Source organism: Monodon monoceros, unplaced genomic scaffold (genome assembly GCF_005190385.1).
Source record: "Monodon monoceros isolate NGI ecotype Baffin Bay Population unplaced genomic scaffold, NGI_Narwhal_1 Super_Scaffold_6, whole genome shotgun sequence".
Classification (NCBI taxonomy): Eukaryota; Metazoa; Chordata; class Mammalia; order Artiodactyla; family Monodontidae; genus Monodon; species Monodon monoceros.
The window spans coordinates 54,345,795-54,363,955 of NW_021703783.1; the positions used below are offsets into that span (position 1 = coordinate 54,345,795).

Below are 18,161 nucleotides of genomic sequence, written 5' to 3' on the forward strand. Positions count from 1 at the left end.
ATAGTCAAAATCATATTTCTTTGTTGTTTTCATCCTGGAATAAATAACAGAATGCTAGGAATTACATTATCACCATACCTTTAAGTATATTGTACAATGAATTTTTAAGGAACACTTAAAAACTTATATATTTCATTTTTAAATTGCTTTTGTGGTCAGGGAATTTTTATTTAATGAAACTTTGTTGCATTTTGAAGTCATTTTTTATGTAGAAAATTATTTCTTGACCATACTGATTTTAATGTTTCTTGAAATAGGTTTTGTGATTGAAGGTACATTTTATTGGAGGGAATAATTGCAAGAGGTGATCACAATTGGGAACCATGAGGGGGATAGAATAATTAACACTTCTTTCCTGTAATGGATTGCTGGAAGGAGCCAGATTGGCCTATTATTAAGTTTTTCAAATATACATTTTGTAAAACAAAATAATTTTAGAGTTTTTTTGGTCATGGATTTCAGAATTATATCTAGTAACAGTGGAAATATTTTAGAAGTACAGTTTCTAACTTGTTGATTTCCTTGATATTCTGTATATTAAGCAAAAGGATAAAGGAGCTCTTTGTTGAGTCAGGAAAATAACTTGTATTACATTACTGTTTCTTCTAGTTGCTTTATTGTTATTTGAATGAAGTGTTGTATTATAGACTGTTTGAGAAATGAGGAAGAATGTAGTTGTTATAACGGTTTTAGACTGGGAACACAGTAACCTGCTTATTGGTTTCAGCATTCTACTGATTGTGTGACATTTAGTCTTTTTCTACTATTTTCCCCCTCTAAGAACACAAGTTCTGCTCCTTATTTTATCTAGAATTCATTTGATAAACTTCTTTCTTTAGCTTCTTAAGCAAAAATGAATATAAAATTAGGGTACTATTCAATAAATTCCCCTAAGGCTGCCCCTCTGATTGCTATTGATGAGAGTCCTGCATTGGGAGGAAGATTAGATTACTAGCAGCAGCTGCTACCATTTATTGAACACTTAATATGTGTATTTCTTATCTAATTTAATCTTCACTTCAACTCTATAAGGTAGGTAGTGTTATTTCCATCTTACAGGAAGGAAACAGAGGCTCGGCTCTCCCATAGGTAAGAGGCAGAATCAGGATTCAAACCTAGATTTTTTTTCTGACTCAAAGCCGGGCTCTTTCCACTTATGCTTATATTCCCTACTCTAATATATCTCTTGATCTAAAGTTCTATATTTTTCTAAGAAATTTACCTGTATACAATTAACTTTCAGCAGGTAAAAAATTATATAAATTTTCTATCGTCTGTTAATTGTAGTTATTTCTGTGCCAGAGTACGTTTCTTGTGTATTTTCTTTGCGCTTGTAAATAGCATTTCTACCCCATAATCCTTCATTGTATGTTAAATCCATTTTAAAATCCATTTTTAGCACTGATATATTTCATGAATCATGCTTTCAGAGTTTAAAAATATATACCGCTAGGATTGATTTTATAAGAAATTATATATTTGCATTTTGACACATTTTGAAGCAGTCATTTTAACATTGGTTTGTATAGCTGATCAATGCTTATTTTACTTGGATGGTTTGAAGGTTATAAACCATTAAACAAACTGCTTTCATGTTTCTGTAAAGCATTGTTTACTAACCTTCATGTACTCACACATAGAGAGAATGATAATATTTAATATGTCATACTGGTAAATGGGTCACCCTGCTGCTCTTCGACTCAAATATTTGGCCCAGGAAGCCATTCCCCCTTTACCTTCATGTTGTGTCATCTTCTCTACTTTATCTCCCAGTGCTGAGAGGAGTGATATGTTGGCATAGCAGAACTCACTTGTGGATGTATAACCTTTGTGAGAAAGTAGACTATAAAATGTCTGTTCTTTGGAGTTATGTGCTCAATAAACATACACATTTCTGGGAAAAGTAAAATTTTTAGTGGTCCGTTCTAGAATGTTCACATTATGGATCATTCTAAGTCATGGATTCATGCTGGCCAGCATCTTTTATGTGAAGCCTTTGGAAACTATACTCCTTTACTTTTGTTTATAGCTTATAATGATAACAGAAAATCACGATTGTTAAGGGATTTTATTATAAACATTTTTCTTTCTTTCACCAACTAAAGCTTCATTGTATGTTACATATGTTCTTTGATCTTGTTCTTGCAATTTAGAAATGAACCTTTAATGTGCTTAAAATATTTGCGGTTATGTGGTAATAGTAATGATAATTGTACCTAACAAAATAACTTGGTCAGGCATAAAATGCGTATTCTTTCAGTTTAACTGTTTATATTGTATACCCTCCAGATTTCAGAAGGAATATTTATAAGGTTTGATGCTTTTTTAGAAAATTTGTTACTATATTTAAATACTGCTGTGTTTAGTAACTTAGCCCAACCCCAGAAGAGTCTGGTGTATGTCATTAGTTTAAAGCTACTGTTGTATAAAAACTTCTGTGAATTTCAGAATAATTAAAACAATTTAGAATTTTGACATGAAAATAGCATGAAATGTGTATTGTATAAACCTCTACTGTTTAAATATTTTTCCCCCTGGCTTTCCTACTGCGGTCAATGTCAGCCCAGTTCTTCAATGGAAACCAGAGAGGCCTCTGATAGTTCCCTGTCTGGTGATTCTCCACCCATCTCTTTTCCCCTATATCTCACCCATTTCAATAGGACTCCTTCATAGTCGCAGTTCTCCTGTTCTAGCTTAGTATCTTACCATTTCCATCCAGTTTTGCGGTTGGAATTATCTTCCCAAAGCACAGTTTGATCATGTCACTTCTTGGCTTAAAATTATTTTTTCTCTTTATCGCCATAGTTAGAGCCGGCTTTGCATAACATTTAAGAAGACCTTTTGCATCTGGTCCCATCACTCTCTTATTTCCCATTCTTCTATTCCCCAGTGTGCGTAGGGTAGACCTTATCTCCCTTCCCTAATTACCCTTTGTTCAGTCACTGACGTTTCTTATTTTGTTTGTATTCTAATGATGTCACTAACTTTTATCGCACTCACTGCATAGTCTCACACTGGAAGACCCCTCATCTGTACCCACATCAGATGTTACCATTCTACAAAGTATTCCTGTTACCTCACCCTTTTTTAGAAATATCTTCCTCCAGTGATACTTTATACTTCCTTAAGAGCACTTACCACACTGTGCCTTGAAACATAGTTGTGTAATTCATTCTGTCCTTCCACTAGATTATAACCCTTTTGATGACGTAGCTCATCTTATTTAATTACAGTGTTTTGATGGTTGCTTAATATAAGACAGGGAATACACAGACATGCACTTACACGTACACATTTTCATTTACTCAGTTTAAGTATCTAGTTTTTTATAGCACTGCCACATGCAGTGCTAGTCTCTATGAAGAAGTAAAAAATGAATATAACATGACTTCAAAGAATTTTTATTCTAGGAAGAAAAGATGATGCAAAAACTTGAAAGGCATTGTACACAAGTGCCATGAATGTACATGCAATGTACATTATATACCATGTCTATACATATTTGTAAGTATTTTGGGTTTGTCCTTTGGTATTGTGTCACCTCTCCACGTACCTGGTTGTGTGTATGTTTGTTAGAGTTTTCTACCCATTTGATACACATTTCTGTATAAAAATCGGTAACTATTACAAAATACAAAACTTTTTTATTTAGGTAATTTTATTTTCAACTTTAATAAACTGAATTTAGAATTTAGCTTAATATATTATTTAAGAATCAAGTAATTTTACTTAAATTTAGACTTTTTGAAATACTGTCTTCATGTATTTGTTAGCCTAGTTTGCTTTTTTTTAAAGTGAGGTAATGATGCTGTCATAGTTTCATTTAGAGTAACTGGGGAAAAAAAACTTTGTAGCGATCAAAAATTAATTTTATTTGCATAGTTTGATGTCATGCAATTGTGATACGCTCTTAAGTAACATGGAATTTATTATGCAATGTTTTTGTTTTTCTGAAGATTGGGAAATATGGATTTGATTCTCACATGATATGTTGTACAGATTTGTAAAGTGTCAGTGCAATGTTCTGTGTACTTTCTTTATGCTCTAATATAATTAATTTGTTTCTAGATGCTGGCATCACCATCTACATCAGGTCAGCTGTCTCAGTTTGGGGCAAGTTTATACGGGCAACAAAGTAAGAATTTTGTATTTATTCTGGGATACTTTATTTAAAGAAAAAAAATACCTACCAAATAAAGAATAATGCTGCCCTTGTGGGTTTATTCTAGGGTTTAAAAGGAAAGGTATTTAATTTTCAGTTTTTCTTATTTTACTTAGCGAAAAACCTCGTTATTTCAGACCTTTCTAATTCAAGATTATTTGGATACAGGGTAGACCAAAATTTATTTCTTCATCTTTTGTATGTGTATGTTCCTTTGCAGTATTTTTGAAGAAGATTTGCTAAACAAATTAAAAATAGACATTCTCTATGTTTTCAGTTGGAGGAAGTTAAAGGTTTTTTGACTGGTCAGTTAAGTAGGTTGTTCTGTTTGTGTTTTTTGGTCTTATTATTAATGTAAGCCCATTACCTAGCAGTTTGTGAAATGTTCTCTTTGTTTAGCAAATACTTCTTTTACTTTGGCTCAGTCTGGGTATACAATCTCTGTTTTTGACTAACAGTTCAAAGCTTTTTCCATATACAAGATTTTATTTCTTTTATGTGTTGTAATACTTTTATAGCTCTCAGCACAGTGCCTGGCGCATAGTAAGCGCTCAATAAATGTTAACTATTATTATGACATAATTTTTATAAAACTAAATTATAAAATTTTCCTTTTTTAAATTAATTTTCCAAACTTTTATATATTAATAAGATTTGTCATATATTTTAATGTCAGAGGCTGCTGATCTCTCATCTCTGTAGTGGGAGGGGAGTGCTAAAAGGGATGTAAATTCTCATCAAAGATTACAGAATAATAGGGTAACTGAAGCAGACAATCTGATGACCAAATAATTTAACCACCTTCAAATAAAAATCAGTTATGTGATTTGGAACTCTTTCCCAGTATAATAAAAGGCAAAGTTTTGATAGATATAAGAGTAGTTTGTCATACCACTTTACCCTTCAATTTTATTTTGAAATTTAGTAAGAGGAAAAAACTTATTTTGTTAGACAAATATAGTTTCCATCTATTTTTTTTCTCTCTACCTCTTGTGGCATTCTTTTTGCTATGAAACACAATTTTGTTAGTACAGAATTAGTAAGGAAAATTATTAATTACAGATAATAGCTTTCCTCTAGTTAAGTAGAAAACATTTTTAAGCCTTTTATTACACAAAAAAGATGTTGCTTATTTATCAGCAAATGTTCATTCTAGTTATTGAGGGAATATTATTAGCTAGCAGTTTGTTTCGTTTGGACTGTTTTTGTTTGAAGCCTACTACTTTCACCTTTCTGGTAACCCTTACGTTCGAAATATCTAGTTAAATTTTAAAGCTACCCTTTATTTCTATGCAAAGAACTGACATTCCTTTCTTTTTAAAGCCCACAATTTATCACAGCAGAAAGTAGATAGTGGAATAGAGAAAAGTTACATTTGAGAAGCCAAGGTTATTTAATGAAGGAGAATGGTAATTATTTTACAATATAATGAGCTATATCGACTTTGAAAATCTGATCTAATTTTTTTAACCTACAAATGTGAAGTTATAATTGGGCTAAGTTATAGAATGGATTAGGTTTGGAATATAATTATTTCATTGGTAAGGTAGACATTTATTGACTTAATTTGTGTACATGATTGTGCTGATGGTTAAGGATATACAAAGATTAATAAATGAAGAAAGTTATTTTCATTAGGAAAAGTATTTTAAGGTACTTAGTAATTTAAAAAGAAGTTACATATGACAAATATTTCCTGTTGGAGTTTAGTAATTTAAAAAGAAGTTACATATGACAGATATTTCCTGTTGGAGTTTAGTATAATAAATGGCTTTATTATTGTAGCATTGATGAACCAGCATTTTCAATTCATGGCTCACTCTTTTAACTGACATTGTAGGTATTAACTTATTTTAAAAAATGAGCCTTAGATCAACTGAAACTGAAATGTCTCAAGTCAGGGTACAATTATTCCTTTCTAGTGCACAGATCTAGAAGCTACAACTAGTAAAATAAAATAAAACAGAGCCTGAATTCCTAGTCACTGTCTGTTAGGATAGAACTGACAGGGCCAGATAAGTCTCTCAGCTGGTAAGTAGTTTGAACACACACCTCAGAGAGGAGAACACCAGCTACCATGTAGGACTTGAGGGTCAGGGCTTCGGTAGTATAAGTAAGTCAGAAAGATAAAACTTGAGGGGCTGACCTTATTTAATAAAGGATGGGGAGATAGAATAAGTAGGTGGGAATAGATTCATGATGTTATTCTTATGGCAGCTAACTTTAATTGTGCATTAGGCTTGATATTACAAAGTTCTTTTGCCCCCCAAGTGTATTGAGTACCACCATTAACTCTGTATTCAGATTGGCAAAGTTCAGTAGGAATTTGAGCCATTAAAATGGAGGTTTACTATCTGTTTTGTGTTCTTGATGATTAGAGAGATTAGAGGTGGAGAAGGAAGAGTGCCCTCTCCAAAACTGAGACTCACTGAGTTTAAAACAAGGGAAGGAATTCCTCTTGGAATGGATACCGAGCTGCTTAAAGCGACTTTTCGCCAGATTTGGGTAGAAGTGATTGTATAGTACACAAGGGTACCCAGAAAATGCTGGATTAGGAGCTTGTGTGATCATGGGTTCTAGTACAGTATAGTTGTATCCAAATATGTAACTTTTCATCAAGGGTTTATGTGACTACTGTGCATCAAGTGGTAACTGTAGAAGCTGGTGAATGGAATCTTGTATTCAAGTTGCATGATACTCTCTACTTGTTCTCTACTTTTGCGTAAGATTTTAAGTACACTGTCTAGCTTTAAAGTCCCCTGGACTCCCTGAAGCGGTGTACTAGATGAGAATGAACAGGGAGCCAGGAATTAATTTCCCTGGATAGTCAATGCATTGAAATTAAGTGGTAGTATCATTGGTGTGACTTTTTCTTTCTTACCAACAGGATTTAGGGCCTTGGAGGATTTGAGAAAAAGCAGTACTTCTTTTTTTTTTTTTTTTTTTGGCGGTACACGGGCCTCTCACTGTTGTGGTCCCGCCGCGGAGCACAGGCCCCGGATGTGCAGGCTCAGCGGCCATGGCCCACGGGCCCAGCCGCTCCGCGGCACGTGGGATCCTCCCAGACCGGGGCACGAACCCGTGTCCCCTGCATCAGCAGGCGGACTCTCAACCACTGCGCCACCAGGGAAGCCCAAAGGAGTACTTCTTATATGCCTATAATCTAGCCACATAGGTTAGCTAGCTGTCTGAATGAATCCATTATATACATTTGTATCTGAATTCTCGGAGGACCCAGACCACTAGCTGGGAAAGGAAATAAACTTCTCTTTCTGGGATCCGGACTCCTGGCTTAAAAGCAGTGGCATAGCCTTATGCTTTCAACAACATCCCTTTGGCCTCCTATTTTAAGAATACATATATGAAAGCTACTTGTTTTGTGGAGAACCAGAGCACAGGTGGAATGGTTCAGAAATAATGCTGTTGACAGTATAGTTAGGCATGTGACACATTTTGGTAGCTTTCAGGAAATAGGATCATTTAACAGATACTTGAATTAATAATGAATGCCCTGGGAGTTCTTGCTCTCTAGAAGCATTTTATAGTTGGGGAGGTCAAGACATATTTATATGCAGAGTGTTAAATACCATAGGTTAAAAGGTATCATGTTGAATGATATGGACAGACTTGCGGATTGGAGAGAAAAGCACAGTAAGCTACAGTGGTACGGGAAAGGTTCAAAAAGGAGGTAGGAATTGAGTTTAACAGATATTTTTGAGTGCCTACCGTATATATTGCATCATGCTAGAGACTGCAGATGTGTTGTAGAAGAGAGCATTCTCTTTTATGCCATCTCTGTACAGTGTATATATGTCTTCGGTGTTGCTGTGTTTATTTATTGCATGTCTTCATTGCCTTTGTATCCTCAATACTCTGTACACGATAGGCACTCACTAAATGTTTGTTGAATGCATGATGAACAAGATATGGTCCTTATATATAAAATCTAGTAGGATAAATACACAAGTTATTTTTCCTACAAAATAGAGGAAGAAGTACAGAGTTTTCTGGGTACTTGAAAGGTAGGAGTAATCACATACCTTAAATGATCAGGACAGGATTTACAGATGAGGTCATGTTTAACATTGTCCTTGAAGAGACTATGAGTAAGGTTGTTTTAGTAGTGGGAACAAAATCTGCAGCATGGGATAAATTTTTGAGTGGTTTGCTTTATCAAGACAAGGGAAATCTATTAGGCTGTTACATTGGTTTCAGTCAAGAAGTACAAATCTTCACAATTTTATGGAATCTATCTCAAGATATTTGCTGCTTTTCAAGTTCAAGAACACAGCTATAACATACTCTTTTTCCCCAGAAAGCACCTATTTATAGGTGAAAACCATTATTACTTCATTAGACTATCTCATTTTATCTTACCTTTAGGACCACCTGTTGATTTTCTTTCCATAGGCATGTTTCATCCCCCCACCCAACCCTCACTCCCCAAAAGCTAATAGTTATTCAGTATTTTCTATGTGTCAGGTGCTATGTTAAGTACTTGATATAAATATAAACCCATTTAATCTTCACAACAACCCGATTAAAGGTTAAGGGACTTGCCTAGGGAGTAAGTAGTAGAGCCAGGATTGCCTTACTTTGTACGTTTTACTATGTGAGCATGAGTTGAGAACAGCAGTTTCTTTGAAACCTAGATGCTACATATTACTTACTGAATGTCATGACCCTAGAAAGCAGTTTGCACACAGTAGAAACTGCATATGTTAAATCCACAGATTCCAAGAGTCTGCTGACTAAGGCATTATGATAGGATTTATTGTGTTATTTATCTAGTACCTACCATGAGTGAAGAATTATTCCAGGATTGAAGAGTATGGCAAATAACAATGTTCCTGCTTTCATGGAGCTTATATTTTAATGAAGGAAGACAGAGAATAAGCATGCAAATAAATTTATTTACTTAGTAAATAAATAATATTCTGATAATAAGTACTATAAAAAATTGTCAGGTTAATGGATGAGTGGATGGGATCAATAGTTTTCGAGCAGACAAAGAGGCTGTCTCTGAGGCAGTAGTATTTGAATGGAAACCAGTCTGTTGAGAAGTGGAAGCCCTTGGAAAGATCTGGGGAAGAACTTTTCAGGTACAAGCAAATGCAAATGGTCTTACTCATGAGAATGTAAGAATGAACTTCATGTGTTAAAGGATGAATGAGAGGGCCAGTATAATGAACAAAGAAAGTGAAAGGTTAATGGGTAGCAGGTGTCAGGTCATGGAGTCTTGTAAAGATTTGGTAAAGCATTTGGATTTATTCTAAGTTTAATGGGAAGGATTTTAAGATACAGTTTCATTTTTAAAAGATCACCTTGCTGTGTAGAAAATGGACTGAGTGGAGGAGGGACAAGTGACAAGAAAAAGAGAAAGACAATTAGTGCAGTAGTCCAGGCAGGAAAGTAGGGTGGCTTTGGACTAGTGCTAGAGGTGTTGAGAAATGGTTAGATTTGGGATATTTTGGACATAGAGCTAATATGAGTTGGGGATGTGGGATATGAAAGCAAGAGAGGGATCAAGGATGATCTCTAAGGTTAGAGACCTGCATTACTTTGAAAGGGTGCTGCTAATGTACCATGCAAACTTAGGTTAAGGAGGAGGAGTGCAAAGTATATGTAGGAGATTCACACAGCTGTTCCACAGATGGAGTGCCACCTGCTGTAAAGATCCAGCCAGATGTTTGGGACTCCCGGCTGGTTCTAACACAGCAGCAACTTCTCATAGTTGAGGATTTTGAAGCCAGATTAGCTCCATCCATGCTTGTCTCATACATCCTTACTACCCAGAAGGTAAGCCCACTCTTCCTCCAGGCATGTTACTTGTCCTCATTTTCATATATCTTGCAGTTTTCTCAGACCAAACTGGTGTGACATCTTTATTCCCCTGACTCCTCATCACCACCAGCAAATGCCTGGCTAGGTCTCTTTCATTATTCAGTTCATGTACAGTATTGTCTAGGAAACATGTTCTGATCCCAGATTCATTCTGCTTTCATGTCTGAGCGTTGCCCCACATATACACCAAGTACAGTGTACATGTACTGCATGTAAACACCTTGATCATAGCAGTTTGTTTTTTGGTTTTTTTTTTTTGTTTGTTTTCTTTTTTAAATAGTCTTGTATATCTCTGTAGAACAAGAGGAGGGAAAGTATTCTAGGTTGGGAGAAGGATATGAGTAAAGATACCGGGGCATATTTTGGGGAGGGGACTAGGGAAATTACAAAGAAGATTGTCAGTCAAGTATGTGGTATCTAAAAAGAGTTTGTATCGGGGTGAGTAAAGTATTAAAATTGATTAGAAGAGTATTATGTCAGTTATATCTCAATAAAGCTGGGAAAAATAAAGATTAGAAGAATCTTTTGGGTCTTGACAGAGCATTTTAAAGACAACACTGTGATTGGATTTAATTTTAGAACAGTGATTCTCAACCCTGACTGCCCTTCTAGAAACACCTAAAGAGTTTAAAAAATCCCACTGCCCATGAATTTCCCAGACCCCGACTAAGTCACAGTTTCTGGGTGTGGGACCCAGATATTAAAGTTTTCCACATGATGTGAAGGTTAGCAACTACTTCAAGAAGCGGAAAGTGTGATTGGTTGAAAAAAGGTATTGAAATTAGAGTCAAGAAATTGGATCATGGTTTTTTTTGTTTGTTTGTTTTTGTGTGTGTGTGTGGTTTTTTGCTTTGTATTTTTTGTTTTTTGGGTTTTTTTGCTGCATCAGCAGCATGCAGGATCTTAGTTCCCTGACCAGGGATCAATCCCATGCCCCCTGCAGTGGAAGCGCAGAGTCTTAACCACTGGACCACCAGGGAAGTCCCTGGATCATGGTTTTTATTCTTCATTTTTTGTGATCTTGGGCAAATCACTTAATGCCTGATGTTAGTTCATCTATAATTAAGTTGAAATGATCTTCATCTGTAACTTGGTTGGATGCTCTCTGGAGACTTTTCTGTCTCTAAAATACTTTGATTTTAATGAAGGAAATTGTATAATGAAATAGTGTTACAGGGAAGATTAACCAGCTAGGTTCAGAACAAGTTGGAGGTAAGAAGACATGGGGACAGGTTGGAGGTAAGAAAATGGTTGCCCTTTATGTGTGGGCAAGACAGTGAGTTTAGGGAAGGTAGCTGCTTTGGGAATGGAATGGGGGATACTTCAAGCCCTCTTGCATCAATTAAAAATTGTCTCCCTTCTCCTTAAAAATTTCAGGAGACTTCATTTAAGTATGAGTATTCAAGGATTTGGTTGCTGGTATTTTTTTTCTTATAGCTTGTATTATTATTAATATTGTTAATCTTTAGCAAAAGATTGAATAAAGCATGGCATATCATGCCATAACTATTTAAGGAATGTGCTGTTAATCAGTTTGTGCAATGGAAGTAATTCATGGAAACATTTCTTAGGTCATTCTTTTGGATTTCTGAAAAATGATCAATAAAGAATTCAATTCATTCTTTGTTTAGCACCCTGCCAAATAGGAAATAGGAATCTACTTAGAATATGTTCATGTATTCCTTCTAATATGGTATTATCCTTTATTATCACTTTGTCAAATAGAAAGGAAACTTTGCTTCAAAACTGTAACCTTTTAAACTGCCTTATAACTGTTTTTTTGATCATTCTTTTATTCCTTGTCTATAAAAAGGGGATAAATACCTTCTCTATAATATTTTATAAGGAGATGAAGTAGCATAGTGCTTCACATATTTCTTAGGTGCTTGATAAAATTTAATTCTGCTGCCCTTCCAGTGCACAAGCTCAGGCATACATATTTATGTTTTTCTACTTGTAGTTATTTTGTGTCATTTTTTTTAAGCTAATTTTTTTATTCCCCCTCTTCCCCCTTTCAGCTTACATGTCTTCTTCTTGGTATAACATTTTAGATAATTTTCTATCATGTTTCTAATTATACTAGTAAAAGTAAAATTTTCCCTCCCTTGACCGTACCCAGTTGTAATAGTTTGACTCAAGCAACTCAAATTTAATGACCATGTATTTTTGTTTCCTAGAAATAAATCTTTCTCTGTTCCTACTCAGTGGTATTAATTCTATATGTTTTAAAGGAATTCAGTTTTTAAATTAAATTTAAAATAACTCAATTATGAAGTATTCAAGGGTTGATGATCCAGTTTGAAATTGATGCATTCCTCTCTTCTCTTTTGATTTTTTTTTTTTCCTACCCACCAGGTTCAATAAAATGCAACTCAGAGCTTTTGAATTTATTAGCTGTTTTTATGAATCAAGTGTTTTTTAAAGAAAAAATAAAAGTAAATGCTAATCTTTGAGTTCTTTATTTCATATTGTCTTCCTCTACTCTCCTTACTATAAATTAAGTGTGCCAATCCTTAATTGACTAAATATATTACCTTACGCATTCTTGTTTCCTTCTCCAAAATTTTTTTTGCTGATGTTCAGATAATCTCCAGTCTCTAAAATATTTCTGAAGTTATGTATTTTCATAATACAGCATAGAATAATAAGTATATGAAGGGTTGAAGTAAACAAATCTCATGAGTCTTTAGAAGGGCTTATTGAAGAGCCAAAGGGTGCAATTTTTTGGAACATGTATGTTTATAATGTTGAAGGTGTAGAGAGTGAATGGGAAGGCAAAGTAAATGTGGAGGAAAAGAAAACTTGACAGGTATAGAGAAGAAGAGAAAGAAAATGGAGGGAAGAGATAAGAGATGTTGGTTTAGAAAAAGTTTGAGGTAAACATATTCAGAAAAAGAAAGCAAGAGAAAAAAAAAGAATAGATAAAAGGTGTTACAAGTCAGTAGGTACTCACAAGGGTGCTCATTTAGTGTTTTGTTGGGCTCCCATAGGGCTGCCATTAAGAACACTAGGAGTCTTGGTTCTTTGTGTCACCTTGGAGAAGTCAGTTAACTTATCTGAGGCTCAGGCATCTGTAAAATGTGAACATTGGATTAGGTTTCTTGGTTGTCAGTAACTGTGAGAAACATTCCTATGGGAAATTTGCAGCTATAGCTGACTTTAGAACAGCATATTTAGGGAAAAGGATGTAAGCTCCCTGAGGGTAGGAGCTTTTTCTATCTTATTCACTGTTGTATCCCCAGCAGCTAACACAGTGCTTGATGCATGGTAGGCACACAATAAATGTTTGTTGAGTAAGTGATGTGAAAAGTGTCATGTTGGTGGTTCATTACGGGAGCATCTAGAGGGCCTAGAGGAAAACTAGTGTGCTTGAGAAAAGGAAAAGACTGGTATCTTCTGAAGAAATCTTACATAGGCTGGTTTTTAATCTCTTGTTCTTCCTTATCTTGTCCCAAATTCAGAGAAGGTGGCTGTAGCTAGCGCTATACTCGTGGTCACAAAACTTGTAGTGACCAGACATACATATAATGACTAAACCAACATATGATCTAGATCAGTTCCCTTTGTGTGACTTAAAGAAATGCAGAACCAAGTTCAGGTCTTCATGGTATATGAGTACACATAGAATATAACAGCTATATTGAGTTGGATTTATTGGCTTTGTTCAGTTGAGAAGCAGTTAGGCTGCAAGCTGAGTACTGAAGCTGGCAGATTCCAGTGAAATCTTTGTGATTCACTGGTATCCCTAGGTTACAAAGCGTTACTGTTACAAACAGGTAACTGTTATGCAAAAAGATAAATTTGCAGAGATATTTTAAGGAAAATATTCAGAACATAATATATATATTCCAATTTTTGGAAGTCATAGTTTCAGAATATTCAGGTCTTTGAAATTCTTGGACCTAAAACTAGACCAAAAAGTAGGGAGGGAGTAACTTTAAATCCCTATCGCTAAAAGTCCTCTACTTATTCACTAACTCTCATTCTATCTTACCACTTTTATTTAACCTCCAGTTCAGAATGTTTGGTTGACTGATGTGCCATTCCACAACAGACTAGTAACAGAAGGCACCAAAATGTGTGAGTAAGGAAGATGGAGGCGAGGAGGCATATTGACATCCATAGGCAGGTGTGATGACAAAATAAGTGATAGCTGAACAACCTTGCTTTGACGGATAAAAGGGGGAAAAAACATCCAGAACATTAAATATCCACAATAATTATTCTGAATCATTAACAAAATAATAATTTATATTTCATATTAACACAAGGCAGGAAACAATAAGTTTATCCCAGATGGTTAATTTTTCTTTTTAATGTTTTGTTTCTGAATGGTAAACTCTTCAGTAGGTTTTGAAAAATACACATATTGGAACACATCCATTCCCACATCTGGCTCCAGAAATACTAGACAAATAAAGGTCATTCATTGTACTTTGAAATCTTTTAAAATGTTATATATTCTTGTCTCTTATAGCTATATCAGGTTGAGTTTTTAACAGTTGCTGACATTTTATGTTGTGTTTGTAAAAAATTGTAATGTTGAGAAGTATGTATGTGTAAATAGTAATAAAGAGACTTTTTCTTAAATGCATTTGAAAAGGATCATATAAAAATTAAAGCTCCTTCAGCAAAGTGGGGATTAAATGTCTGCGTACCTCAGTTATGATTTAAAACATAAAAACACACAAGATTGCAAATTTCTTAAAGGCATATTTGTACAAAATGTTTTTATTCTGAAACATAAGTCATCTAATTTGTTATAGTCATTGGTAGACAGTTTATTGTAAAATAGAAATATGCAAAGAAGATAGAAATATGAAAGCAAAGAAGAAATATGAAAGAATAATGGAAGCAATATGAAAATTCATAATATTAAATTTCAGACATACATTTTTGTTAAAATCAGAGTCTATTTGGAGTGAAATGAATATTTCCATTTAAAATTTGCATATTATATTAACATTAGGTCAGTTTTTAATGTTTTAAATTACCAACTCCAGAAGATGGATAACAATTTCATTCCTGATGGCAATGAATTTCCTTCTTCTGAATTTTTTTAATAGGTGCACTAGGCCTTCCAATGAGGGGGATGAGCAACAATACCCCTCAGTTAAATCGCAGCTTATCACAAGGCACTCAGTTACCGAGCCACGTCACGCCAACAACAGGGGTACCAACAATGTCACTTCACACGCCTCCATCTCCAAGCAGGTATTTATTGATGGACCAGAATTTTTCTCAAAATGTATCTTTGTAGATTAAGCAAGCTTTTTAGTTTTTTAATAAGGTAACTAATTATTTGATTTTCTGGTTCAGTGCCTTTCACTGAGGAAAAGAAAGTTGATACCCTATGCTCATTTTATTTCATTGCAAATTGATAAGTATAGTGTAAGATGCTTTTATCTTGCAGCTAGGGTATTGGTTATTAGCTGGGATGGGTATCAAGGATTAATCACCACCTGGGGGGCTTTTTTCAAAAGCATGCTCTCCTCCTCAAAGGAGGACGTGCAATTTCAGATCACTCCTCAGATAATTCTGTTTATTGCTCCCTCACCACACATCCATTGCTCTAGTGAGAATAAAACAAAACAGATTTACAAAAATGGTGCATATTAGTTTGAAGAAGCTAGAATGACATACATTTGGAATGAAATTATTCTGAATATATATGTGAAATACATTTGTATTTTATGTCATAGTCACACCAATAGTTCTCTCATCTTCGATATCACCATATATTCTTCTGTGATTTGCCCTTTCTTGTTGGTTTGTTTACTTTGGCTTTTCAAAGAGCTTTTTTTTTCTTTTCAAATGACCAGACAAAAGAGTTAAATGAATAAAAATTAGCAATGCAATTTGAAAGTATATTTGAGATTCTAGGATTAGGCCAATTGATTATTTACAGAGAATTTTAATGAGTGATTGTAGAGAGCTTATTTAGTATAATGGACTTCTTTTTCAGGGGTATTTTGCCTATGAATCCTAGGAATATGATGAACCACTCCCAGGTTGGTCAGGGCATTGGAATTCCTAGCAGGACAAATAGCATGAGCAGTTCAGGGTTAGGTAGCCCCAACAGAAGCTCGCCAAGCATAATATGTATGCCAAAGCAGCAGCCTTCTCGACAGCCTTTTACTGTGAACAGGTAAGATGTTTATTGATACTGTGTATTAATTGTTCTTTCTGGGTATTTTCAAATTTGCCTTTTCATATTCAACGTTCTGTTCTTGAGTCTTGGCTTCTGTTTCATAAGTGTGTTTCATCATATATTTTGACCAAAGCTTCTCTTTCTGTTACATATCACAACTTTAACCTCCCAAACTAAAGACATGTTCTTTTGAAAATCAGTTTGCTTTTTTGTTACTGTTGTTAGAAAAGGATTGTTCTTAGGTTGCCAACCGGCAAATTTTTGTTGATATGTCCTTCCTCTATTAAATGAGGCTGGTCACCTGTGTGGTAAGAGCTTCATACCTATCAATAGGACTGGAGACATATTTGACTATTACTGCCTTGCTTCATTTATGCTTTGGTTAAGTTGCTTTTCAACTGAATTTCAGTTTTGTTCTTTGGAGACTTAATGACAAAGACTTTTTGAAGACTACATCTGTAGTATTTGAAAATAGTGTCATGTCCTGGGATTTAAAAAGATGAATTTGCGCTTTTCACTCCTTTTTGCACTGGTCATTGCATACACTGCTATGCAAATAATAGTTAACAATATGAAAAACAGTTACCCATTTTGTTAGGATTTTAAAGCTATTCAGGTAATTTATATGAGAGTTATGTCTACAATAGGGCTTTCTTTACTGTAAAAAAAAAGCATTTTAGTTTAATTGTTCATTTTTTTTAATGGGGAATATGGGGAGAAAGGATGTTGCTATCATCAAAGCCATTTAATTCACTTTCTTTTATCTAATACTCGTAAATTCTGAATTAAAATAGGTTATTAGCACATTTCCTTTTTAATCTTCATCCCATAACCTCCAATTCTTACTTTTATTTAGACTTATGAGTACTTCTTTTATAATTTGACTGCTCTTTTAATTTTTACAGAAGTTATTTTTGTAAAGGGTTATCAAAATTCTCATCTCCTTGACGTTTCCTAATGATATAATACTTCTTGGGCTTTAACACATCTTTCTGCATTCTTGTAGTATCGTTCATTGAATGTATGTTTAAATTTTTTGCCTTTCCATATTTTTTCACATTCTAGTTTTTAAAAAATACTTTGCTTATAAATTGTCAATGAAGTATGGGTCTCTAAAGCCCTGCTTATTATTATTGATAAGTTGTATGTATTATGGAATGTTTTCATCTCTTACTACTTATTCGGTGTTTGAGGATACCTATATCATCAGCAGTTCTAACATGCTATTAAACAGAAGTTTCTGTTGACTTTTCTGCTCTTCTCTAGAGTGTTTCACCAACTGCATTATTTTATGAAAATATTGTTTGGCCATAGTTAGTTTTATAAATCTAGGCAAAAAATTAAAAACCCAGTCATCTTCAAATAGTTTAACCTTACTCATAACAGTAATACACTGTCTTTTATCAGATTATTTGATGTGAAAGTTGCATACTTTCATTTTAGAATTTGCATTAACGATTCTTGTTGACATGCTTAATTAGTCTGGCCCTTGCTTTAAATTCAGCCTTATTTTTTGTTTGTTTGTTTTCCCGTGTTTAGGCTTGTGCAAAAAAGGGAAGCTGTGGTAACTATTTACCAAGTACCTTACTTTAGAATTAAGAGCACTATGGAGAGATTTTTATTTTTAAGTAGCTAAAAGATGAACTAGATGATGTGTTTTAGAACACTGAATTCAGTTAAAGAAAAGCACCATTTAATTCACGTCAGCTGAACACTTACTGAGTGCCTTTTGTAGCCTCCTGAATGCTAAGGGCAGGAGATGCAAAGAAGTATATGACATGAACCCTGTCCATGAGGAGTTTATGTTCTAGTTGGGAAAGACAGACTGTATGAAAGATCTTTTATGAAAAGTAATAATAGCACATTTTACCAGTAGTGGAAGAAAAACAGGTATTCAGGAACAGTAGTCTTAAACTAAATTGCCTATTTTTGAGGTTTATTACTTCTTCCATTATATCCAGTAAGTTGGCTCTCCAAGTATACAAAACTATACCCTTAATCTCT

At 34.4% G+C, this 18,161-nt stretch overlaps 1 protein-coding gene across 5 annotated transcripts in view; it reads left to right on the forward strand.

The window, feature by feature from the left end:
* The window catches only part of CNOT2 (CCR4-NOT transcription complex subunit 2), a 111,503-nt gene that overhangs the window by 73,513 nt on the left and 19,829 nt on the right, over window positions 1-18,161 (forward strand). For 4 of the 5 annotated variants that reach the window (XM_029204209.1, XM_029204208.1, XM_029204210.1 and 1 more), the window contains 3 exons: window positions 4,069-4,135; window positions 15,073-15,220; window positions 15,972-16,154. In XM_029204209.1, the coding sequence (XP_029060042.1) occupies window positions 4,069-4,135; window positions 15,073-15,220; window positions 15,972-16,154 (398 nt within the window). Of the gene's footprint in view, window positions 1-4,068; window positions 4,136-7,173; window positions 9,962-15,072; window positions 15,221-15,971; window positions 16,155-18,161 lie in introns of those variants that run through there. The other variant, XM_029204212.1, reaches the window with a different exon arrangement.